At 52.4% G+C, this 11,023-nt stretch overlaps 1 protein-coding gene across 2 annotated transcripts; it reads right to left on the minus strand.

The window, feature by feature from the left end:
- Positions 1-6: 6 nt before the first annotated feature.
- On the minus strand, positions 7-10,811 carry TFE3 (transcription factor binding to IGHM enhancer 3). Of its 2 annotated transcripts, none has more exons than XM_017659003.2 (10): positions 10,445-10,811; positions 8,080-8,193; positions 6,770-7,070; positions 6,104-6,163; positions 5,733-5,837; positions 4,000-4,117; positions 3,604-3,660; positions 3,352-3,427; positions 2,306-2,453; positions 7-1,837 (listed from the first exon to the last, which is right to left on the minus strand). In XM_017659003.2, the coding sequence occupies exons 1-10, from the start codon at positions 10,558-10,560 to the stop codon at positions 1,394-1,396; spliced, it is 1,539 nt and encodes a 512-aa protein (XP_017514492.1). In that variant the 5' UTR covers positions 10,561-10,811; the 3' UTR covers positions 7-1,393. The 2 variants fall into 2 exon arrangements, with proteins under 2 accessions (XP_017514492.1, XP_017514491.1); XM_017659002.3 differs by having other exon boundaries at positions 5,918-6,163; positions 10,445-10,809.
- Positions 10,812-11,023: the final 212 nt, after the last annotated feature.

Consider the following 11,023-nt stretch of genomic DNA (forward strand, 5'->3'; position numbering starts at 1 on the left):
AGACCCTTTGCCAAAGTTAAAAGTGCATCAAACACGCCTAGCATTTATTTTATCCACAAACCTACAGATCCCTCAGTACACCTTCCTTGGGGCTTAGCCCCAACAACCTGAAACTGATAACCTTGGGTGTATGTGGTAGGAGGGGTGGGGATGATGGGGAGTGTCTCTTGGTAACTCTGAAATGGGGAGGATTCCTCCAAATTGGTAACTGGGTGAAGGCCAGGAGTTGGGAGTGACCTAACTTCTGATTAGAGGATCCATAAAAAAGTCAGATAAAACAAGAGGAGGTACATAGACTTTTGCAACCCTCTGCCTTGATGGGACAGAATTCCACTTTTTCCTGGGATAGGGAACTCCTCAGAAAGGGCCCTTCTTCCATCCTCTTCCTCTATCTGTTGCAAAAGAGTGCTGTGGTGCTGGTTTTGGAAACCTGGATCAGCACCCCCTAATCCCCATCACCTCCCTAAACTGCCCTTCAAGGAAGGAGGTGGGACTCTGCCCAAGGGTGGGGGTCTAACTCTCACTCCTCATCTAGGTCTGGAATGCCAACCCACAGGATGTCAAGATCTGCCCCCTTCTGCAAGGGCAAGATTGGCCTAGAGCCCTCCTAGTTTAGGCCACATTGGTCCCACATTAAGGCAGGGGAGCTTAAGTACCACTCCTCCCTGCAGTATGGAATGCTTGGATGGGATGTTGCTAAAAGGGCAAGAGCTGTGATCTCCACATGGTGGCCTGCTCTGACTCCTCCGTGCCTGAAATGCTTGTGCTAGGCTGTTTCCTGTAGGGAGGGTGGTGGGACCAGGCTCGGCCACTGCTACAAAGCCAGGACTGAGTTCCCAGGTGAAGGGGCCGGCTCTTACCCTCACTTCTGTTCCTTGCCTGGGCAGCGTAGGGTTCACGGAGAAGGGGCAGGGCTTAAACCCCCAGGGTAGGACCTCCACCACTTTGATTCCTCTTTGTTGCCATGGTTGACTAGACAGTGGCTCCAAGAAGGGATGGAGCAATATCCAAACACCTCCTTATGCCTGGACACCTGGCTAGGGAAGTTTCTAGGGGACAGGGGCCAACCTCATCCTGTTTACTTCCCTCATCTGGGCAAGGGTGGGTCCCACGGGGCAGGGGCTAGGCTGTAATCTCCAGGGGATAAGCCTTGATGCCACTGCCTACTCCAAATCTGAAATAACTGCACTGGCTGGTCCTGGGGGGAAGGGGCAGGGCTCATCTGACTTCTCCTCCTTGCCTGCTTACCGGGGTGGGGCTTCATCACATCTCTTTTCCCCAGAACACCTGGGCAGGGCAGTTTCAATGGAAGGGTAGGGGAAAAGGTGGGGTCTCATCCTGACTTGTCCTCCTCCTTCCTGGGTAGAGTCCCAGGGGGAGGGGTGAGGCCTGATCAGGACTCATCCTCCATGCTGAAGCTGCTGCGGCGACTGCTGGCCTTGGAGACAGCAGGGGAAACCGAAGAGAGCAGGGGGTCTGAGGCAGCCCGCAGTGGGGACAGTGCGCCCCCTGACAGTGCACCCACCACCCCCCCCTCCTCCTCCATCAAAATGTCTTCCAACCCCAGGTGGAAGGGGTCCCCCAGATCCCCCAGGTGGTCACTGGGAAAGTGCAGGTCCAGAAGGGCATCCGAGGGTGGCGCTTGGGGCTGCGAATGGGGAACACTCTGGGTAGGTCCCCCTGCTGTGTGAAATGTTGCTGTGCCTGGCCTGCCCTCCTCCTCAACGTCCAGCTGCTCTGGCTTAAGGCTGTCAGAGGCTGAATTGGTGGCCAGGGAGAGCAGCCCTGGGGTAGGAGGAACTGGCAGACCATGGATCTGTGCCTGCAGTTCCAGCTCCTGCAAAAAAGCAGCAGTAGGGGTGAAATAAGATGGGGTTCAGAGTCCCTTGGAGGCAGAGGGGCATAATAGTGAAAAGGACAGGCTATCTGAGTTTGAATTCAGCCTCTGCCATTCATTAACTGCATAAGTTTCGGCAAGATGCTTAACATCTCTGAGCCTCAGAGTCCCAATCTGTAAAATGGGTGTAATAATGATCCTGGTCCCATAGGGTTGTTATGAGGATTAATTTAGTAAATACAGATTAAGACTCTTGTCATACTGTCTGGCACCAGACAAATGCTATATACATTAGCCAATATTCATTATTATTCTTGTTAACGTTGGGATTACTCCTCCTCCTCCCCATCATGAGTTGGGAAGCCCAGGGATCCCTCAAGTGTGCAAGGGAAATCCTAACCTGTTTTCCCTCTGCCTCTGCCTCCAGGAAGTCCCCCTCATCCCTGCCACCCCCTCCTCCTCCCAGACCTGAATTCGGAGCTGCAGGCTGCGGTTGGCTTGCTCCAGGGATCGCTGACGGCTCTCCAGGTCTTTGGAGCGCTGCTGCTCCTTCTGCAACTTGCGGATATAATCCACAGAGGCTTTTAGGATGGTGCCCTTGTTCCAGCGCATCTCCCTGTGGGGCCCAAAGGAAAGGGAAAACAGGAGTGCTGCATTTGGAGTCTCTCAGGAGCCAGGGGGTACTGCACCAGGTAGATGGGGCACTCTGCCACAGGCCCCAAACTTGAGGTGGGAGTACATCAAGGGTATGGAATGCTGAGATGAGAGCCCCCTACCTGGAGCCTTCCAGCACTGTCCCATCACACCCTGAGCCCAGGAAGCCTTCTGTGACCTGATTCTTTCCTGCTCTACATCCCTCTGATTCATCTCACTATAGCCACCTTGGCTTCTCAATGTCCTAGAACATGGAAAACCATTTCCACCTCAGGGCCTCCAGCCTAGCTGTGCCCACCACCTTGAATACTTTTCTCCCAGACAGATGGCTCCAGCCTCCTGTTTCTTAGGCTCTTCATTCAAATGTGTCCTTGTAGTTGAGGCCTGCCTGGTCCCTGCCCAACTCACTCAAAATTGTAACCCTCCCCAATATTCCTCCATCTTCCCTCCATCCTTTATTACAGCACTCATCATAGTCACCCAGACTTTCCTGCTTTGCTCTGTCTGCCCCCACTAAAAAAACAGTTCTAGGAACTCAGGGATTTTTGTCCCTTTTGTTCCCTCAGGGCCTAGCATGGTGCCTGGCACAAAGCAGAAGCTCCATACTTTTCTTGAATGAAGGAGGTACTAAATGAACAGAAAACTAAGTGCTTGTGTCATTCAGGGACCAGATGAGGCACATGGGCCATAATATCATGCACCTAAACTTTTTGGTGGGGACACGGTGAGGAAAGCTGGGTGGGAAAGGGCTAAGGAGAACTGCCAGGGGTTCCCACCCAGTGTGGGCCCACCTGAGGACTTTTGGGAACAGGGTGCCTATCCCACCTTCTGCCAACCTAGCACTCCCCGCCCAGACTCACGGGTCACTGGACTTGGGGATGAGGGTGCCCAGCTCCTTGATCCTGTCATTAATGTTGAATCGCCTGCGACGCTCAACTTTGGAGGTAGGGGGGAGAAGAAAAGAGTGGTAAGGTCATCTATAGGCCAGAGGGAAAAGAGGACAAACTGGGGGGCTGGAAGGCTGTTACAGGAAGAGGTCCCTAAGGAAGGCCAGGGTACACAGATACACAGAGCTGCAGGACACACTGAAAAGGGTACATGCTCTCACTCACTTAGGTTGTGATTGTCTTTCTTTTGTCGTTCCTTCAAAAGGGCCTTGGCCTCAGTCTCTGTAAAAGATAGGGGTGGTCAGGGCCTCCAGGCATGGGAAGGACATGTGCAGTGGCTAAGGTAGGGCGTGGGGGGTACAGGCAAGGAACAGACTTTTTAAAAGCATGCCACCCTTTATTATTTTTTAAGAAGCCAGGGTGACAGGTTATTTGTTAAGCCCACAATGAGAGGAAGTGCAGTGAAAACAGGATTGTGGGCCATGTGGAAAATGAGAGTACACAGCCCATTTTCATCTGCTTAAACCCCTTCCCCAGAATCAGGCCCACCCAGATCTGGTAAACACAGGGCTCACCCCAGGGAACAGGTCAGATGCACAGGGCCAAGACCCTGACCCTTACCAGAAATCTCCCGTTTGATGTTGGGCAGCTCAGCTGGGCAGGAGTTGCTGACAGTGATGGCTGGTGTGGCCACGCCCTGACTACTGTACACATCAAGCAGATTCCCTGATACAGGCAGCTGGGGGCAAGTTAGGCAGAGAAACAATGGTTCGCAATGGACCCCAGGCTTGGCCCCTTCCCAGGCTTGGCCCCTTCTCAGAACCAGGCTCCTCACCCCCGACACACCCCAAAGACGGGTGCTTTCTTATCCTTCAATGGAATTTCACATGGTGACTCAACAAGGGGATCAAGTGGACCTACCCTGCTTTGCAGGGGGCCTGGAGCCTGTCTGGCCTGTCCATCATGCCTCTGTTGTCCCTCAAATCCCTCAGTGATCCCTGAAGGCCCTCTCTCAAATCCTAGGGCTGGCTCTGAGAAGAAATGCTGGAAAACCATCCTTCTTAGGTCTTTGTCAGCTCCAGTGCAACATTCCAGTCTGTTAGCCCCTCCTAAGCATGATGTTCCAACTCAGCATTCTTGGAACACTCCAACCCAATCTTCTCAGACCTTGGGAAACTGTCATAGCAACATTCCATCCAAAATCTGGCCTTCTGGAGCATTCCAACACAATCTCTAATCTTTTGCTATGATTGCATTGCACCACCTTACATTCATGGTCTCTGGCAGCAAGCTTCTGACTAGTATCTTTCTGCACATTCTAATTTCTCAGGATTTCTTGTTTAACTCCTTAACAAACATTGTTTTTATGTCAGCCTATATTTTTCTCTCTCCTTTGCACTATCCTGGACATACCCTTAATGAATATACCCCACCTTTTAACGAATTTCTGTCTCTTAAAATTTCCGGCAACCTGCTAAATGTATCTAATATAAAGTCCCAATCTCTAGCTGTGTCCAAATCAATAAAAAGTTCTGATAAACTGGTATCACTTTTATACATGCTTCTATCCTCTTTATAAGTTGGAAAGAAAGAAAGCTACAACCACTTGGTATGTCCAAAGTTAGTTAAAGGACTCTTGGAATGTTCCAGAACCAGAATGTTATCATTTATTGGTACATGCCTTGCTCTAGAATGTTTTATCCACCCTGTACAAGGACCCAGCCTCTTGGCATGGTTCACTGAAAAGAGATATGGTACATTCCAATCACTACAAGGTCCAACTATACCAAGTTTTGAGACTTTTGATAGGTTCCAATCATTGTATGATCTGGGTATGTTCCAATGACCTGAATCCCTTGGTATATTCAAACTGCTATAAAAGTCCCACTTCCAGGAGGAGAAAAACAAGTACCATATGATTTCACTTATTTGTGAAGTATAAAAAGCAAAACAGAAGGAACAAAACAGGATTAGACTCACAGGCAATGAGAGACTAGTGATTACCAAGGGGGAGGGAGGTACTTTTGAACTACTGCGATGTACATTTGATTAAAAAAAAAGAGTCCCATTTCTTCGTCCCTCCCACAGTGATACACAGACGACCTTAGTATGCCCCAGTGTCTCCATGAGTCCCCACCCTGTATAAATCAAAATCTACAAAGTCTACCTCCTCAAGCAGTCCCACCTAAGGCCCCAGGGCACTGGTATGCCCCTTCTCATCATATGGCTTCCCCCTCTATCTTAGTATACTCCAAGGCAAGGGTCTCATATACAGCCAATCTGCTGTAGTTTCATTGACTGACTGATGCACTAATTTTCAGAAGACCAACCCTTCACCTCCCTCAGGGCCTCACCGTGCTGGGGAGCTGCAGCCCTGTTGTGCCTCCAGGCAGATAGCTGAGCATCTCATCATTGTAACTGGACTCGAGGCTGATGATCTCATCAATAACATCATCAATCTGGGGAAATAAATAAATACGGAAGACGGTTAGAAGAAGTTGGCGGGGGGAGCATGGGAGGGTTGTCTGCAGCCACTTACCTCCTTCTCTGAGCTGGACCCGATGGTGAGCAGCGCCATAGGGCTGTTGGGAGCACTGCCTGTGGGGCCAGTAGCATGGGCAGTCTCAGGGGCAGGGAGCGGCTGGGCACTAGCAGCCCCTGGAGGTGGGGTTAGGGCTTGGGAAGCCAGCTTGGGGCCAAGTGTGGTGGACAGGTACTGTTTCACCTGCTGCCGGCGCGCCTGCTGCAGATGGTAGCGCGTCGGGTTCTCCAGATGGGTCTGCACCTGTGGGATAAGGGGGAAAAGGATGGGAGGGGACAAGACAGAACAGGCCTCAGAGGGGTGACTGAGCACCAGCCTGACCCTCAGAAGTCATCTGTTCCTAGGCTGAGGCTGGCAAACCATACCCAAAATCCAAGAATGCCCTCCCAAAGTACTGGGAGTCTCCCCCAGGACCCAAACTCCCTTTCTCAGAAATCCCTCATAGCCCCCAAGATCCACCCATGGCTGATAGACTCCCTCTCAGTTTCTGGACCACCCTGTCACATTCCCCAAGACTCCCCCCAGGTCTCTGACATCACCTAGGAATACACATGGCGTCCCAAGTCACCCCAATGGCCAAAGAACTCCTAATGCACCAAACACACATGAAGCTCTTCTTACACAGCCACTTCACAGACTCCAGGGCCCACTCGAGACACGACCCTCCATGGTCCACCAAGACATCCTAAGGCCCCCAAGAAACCCTCACAGCTCCACAAGAACACCTTGGAAATCCTAAACACTACCACAGCCTATTTTAACAGGAACTGGGACCCTCCTTAGAGTCCCTAAGACCTAACCCAAAAGCCACCAAGGGCACCCTCCCAGGGCCTCTGGATGTCAACTTACCTTGAGCACCTCCCTGGGCACCTGAGCTGGGGGAGGACGTCCCAACGTGTGGCCCCCAGCAGAGACGCCAACCACAGAGATGGCAGGAGAGGCAGGTGCAGGGCTGGGGAAGGAAGAGGCTGCAGCCTGTTCACGACGTTCACGCCTCTCCTGCTCCTGGGCCTGGGCCCGCATTAGCTGCTGCCGCAGCAAGACCCGCGATGAAGATGACGACATGACAGGGGTCCTGGAGCCCCCTGCAGAAGATGATGCAGAGTGTGTAGCTGGGGTGGCTGGGGTGGCCTGCAGTGGTATTGGGAGGCTGTGGAATGGGAAATATGGGGCCACAAGTAAGCTAAAGGTTCCTGTCCCAAGTCTAAGGACTCTTAGTATGATGGACAGACACAGGACCCAAGTCTGTTCTCTGCCCTCAGAGGCCACAACATGGAGGAGACGCCAGAACCAGACCTGGTTGTGTCCCTCAGAGGTCAGAGTCTGATGGGAGATACCCAGTCTCAGCCCTCAGGGATCACAGTCAGGTGGCAGAATTTTAGCTCTGACAGTCCTTATAATGAAGCCTGGATTTGGGCCTGTTCAAACGATTCAGCTCTGGGAGAGGGCTCATCCTACCTAAAGGAAAGCGAAAGGATGCCGAATTGAGGCTGTGGCAGTAGATGTGGATATAGGGGGCTCTTAAGCTCAATTTGGGTCTGGAGATGCTCTCTGAGCTCCTAGGAGTAGGCATCAGGCTACTGAGGCAGCTGCAGACCCTTCTTCCTCTCCTGCTTGGGCGTCTACTTGGAGGACCTAGTGAATCTTGAAAATCTCCGAGATTTCACAATCCTCTTTTCCCGCCCCTCTTCCAGGTCCCCTCCCGTCTCTCAGAGCCCAGGCCGATGACTCAGCAAATTTAGACTTCTAAGCTTGGAGAAAAAAGGCACCAGCAGGGCTTCCTCAAGGCTGGGGGTGGGTGAGTTTGTAGTCTGGGGAGCAAGCAGGCTTAGCAGGGGTGTGGATGTAGCTCCGCCCACCTGGGTGCTGAGTTTGAGCAGGCCACGCCCTATCCCTGGACAAGCTAGGCAAGCTGCAATACTTGTGTATGAATGGGCGTGCTGGTGGGGTGGCGGGAGGCAGGAGAGCTCTAGCTCAAGATACTGGAATCCTAATATTTGCTTTCGTTTGAGGCAGGTTCTTTCTGGCCTCAAATTTTACTATCTGTAAAATACAGGCCGGTGAGAGAATGGATTGGACTGGCACTAGGGCCTCTGCCCATCAAGAGAGAATGTAGGAGCCTGAGGAATTGGGAAGACAGTCAGGCAGAAGACACATACCTTGAGCGTAGTGACAGGGGTTGGCTTTTGAGCTCGTAGACACTGTCGGGATCAAGGACGTTTTCTAATTCGATGTCAGCAACAATCCCCGATTCCGGAAGCAAAGAGTTCAGACTGAGGGTGGTGGGGAGGTAATGGTGGTGGTCAGTGATTGTATAAAAACCTCACTTTTCCCAAAAACAGGAAGAGCAAGACAGCGAAAGACACACTCGCACTCACCCCAGGAGGGAGGGGAATAGTGTTTCCCCTCACATTAGGCCACTTTGCCTGGTACCACAACCTTGAATTCCCTTGACTTTCCCCCTCCTCACTCTTTTGCTTTGTGTTACCCACAGCCCCTAATGATTCAAAATAAGAGTGCCAGGATCCCAACTCCTCACTCTAAGTATCACTTGTAGCAACCTGGGTTTGAGGAAAATAGAAATGAATTTAGGAATGACAATTCACTTTGCAGGAGTCCTGACTTTGCATTCAGAATTCTCCCAGCCCCCACACTCCCTACTGTTTTCCTGGCAGTTGAAGGTGAGCCCATGGTGGTCCACATGCATACAGCACTGTAGGGGCATCCTTCAGCATAATAGTTCATTGCAACACAAACTGATGCATCACAAAGAGAACTGGGGTTCATGATTCACTTTACTGAAGGATCCGCCACTTTGCAAATGAGTTTTACCGGTCCCCGCCCCCCACCTCAGCCAGAGTTCATGGGATGCCAAGGCATATCCAAATACAAAATGGAAATACCAAAGGCTCCTCTCATTCCAACAATCTGGATTTTAAAAAGGGAGAATTTGGGTGGATGATACACCTATACAAGCATTTTTTTCTTGGCCGGATGATTGCACTCTCTCCCGCTTTCTGAATGGATCAAAACACACACACATCTCCAATACCAACACCCACTGACAACAGTACACACTTCCCTTTCAACTATTCCCACTACTGTGATGATCTAGGTTGTTATAAAGGCACTAAAAGATGGTAAATCGATACACAGAAAGGCTCCTGCTCAGCACTCCATGCTGGGTACAAGACCCTAGTGTGCAGGGAGTATTAACATGAATGAGGATGGATATGCATTCTGCATCCTTGAATTTGGTCAAAGAGTTTGAATCCTGAGAGATTGCAGGTGCCTTCACTTGACAAGAATTCTCTCCCCTCCTCAAGGATCTGTCTGCCTTCCATTCCTCAACCTTAGCTGGGAACCTAATGTCACCCAGGAAGTCGGGAAGAGGAAGCTGGGGGGAAGCCGCTGAGATCAGCACAATACCAGGCAGAAATCAGGCAAAGCCCTCACTCGTGCTCACACACCCACTGGACAGAAGTTGGTAGAGATGGGTGATGGGGTGGGCAGGGTATGGACAGAGGGCTGGGGCTTTCAAGTCTGTTGATGGAAGTGAGGATGAGAAGAGCCTAGAGAGGACCCGCCCAGGCAAGCAGGGATGGTGCAATTGGTGTTCATTCCAGCTCTAGGGACAGATTCAAGATTATCCTCAGGACCTGAGAGGGGGAGATAAAAAGAACACGTGCATGTGTGTGGCGTGTGTAAGGGAAGGTGCAGGGTAAGCTGGCAAGATGAGAGGCTAAGGAGGGGGGTGGTAGCAGGAAAAAGACCCTCCTCCGGATTCCCAAACAAGGTCTGAGTCTTTCTCTATGCTAAGAGGGTAGCACTATCTGAGTCACCTCTGTCTCCCATTCAAGCCCTCATGAGGGGTGTGGAAAGGCGGCTTTTCCACTCTCCCTGGGTTCTGACACAGCTGGGTGGGTGAGCAGGTGTGAAGGGATTATTTTGGCCAAGTTTTGATGAATATTGCTTCTCTTGCGCACTCACAAGGCACATGTGAGATAACCCGAAATTCATCCCCACACAAGCCTCCAGCCACAAGCCACTGGGAGTCACCAAGCTCCCGACAGCATCTCTGTCTGCCAGGACCCCTCCTCTGGCACCGAGAAGAAGTCTCTTAAAATCTGTGACTCACCTACAGAGTGCCCTCTCAAAAATCACCCTCCTCATGCCTGACTCAAGGACCCTAAATTCTGCCTCAAATCAGAGTCTCAGTCCTCCACGTTCAGCTACCCTAGACCAGTTTCTCCACTCTGAAACACAATCTGCTCCTTTAGACCTAGTCAAGGGCCTCCCAAATCTGACCCAGGGCTCTCTTAATGCACTTCCACAACTCCTTTAAGCCTCAGTGCAAGCAGGCCACCGCCGGATTCCTTAGGTGCCCCTCCCCCTAAGACGGGCGCCCCGACGTCCTCAAAGCCTAGGCCGAGGGCCTCCAACTCCAGTCCGAGGCCCCTGCTTCCCTCAGATCAGGCCCCGGGGAAACCCAATCAGCGCTACCGGCCCCAGGCGGCCCCGCACCTGAGCAGCTGGGCTGAGTCGGCCGGCCTGCGCTCCTCCAACAGCAAGAACACGGCTCGAGAGCCCTCCGCGCTGGCTTCTACGCCGTCCCGAGCTGGCTCGGCCTCATGAGACATGACGCCCGGCCCCGGGCGAGCCCTGCCAGGCCTGTCGGGCCTTGGCCCGATCCCCCTAACAAAATAAGAGTCCCCTTCCCCCCATTCGCCACTGCCTCCTCCGCTAAGCCATAGAGCGAGCTCTGTGCGGGCGGGCGTTGTCGCGGCGATGGGATGGGACGTGAGTCATCCCCTGCCCTGCACGGACCAACTCCCCCCACCCCACCACCACAACCTAACCCGGACGACCGCCCTCCTTCCCCCGGCGTCCTCTTCCCCCTCCTTCTGGGCTGGGGAAACTCCACAGGAAGTGACGGCACGGAGGCTGGACGGCTCGCCGGGCCACGCCTTCCGAGTGAGGCGACCAATCGTCTAGGGGAGGTTTCGGGCGCCCACCCTAAACTACACCTCCCACGCTGAGGGAAAACGCGATTCGTACAGCCCTCATTCCGAGATGGGGGTCACTTAAGCCAGCCCTCAGAGA

Source organism: Manis javanica, chromosome X, assembly GCF_040802235.1.
Source record: "Manis javanica isolate MJ-LG chromosome X, MJ_LKY, whole genome shotgun sequence".
NCBI lineage: Eukaryota > Metazoa > Chordata > Mammalia > Pholidota > Manidae > Manis > Manis javanica.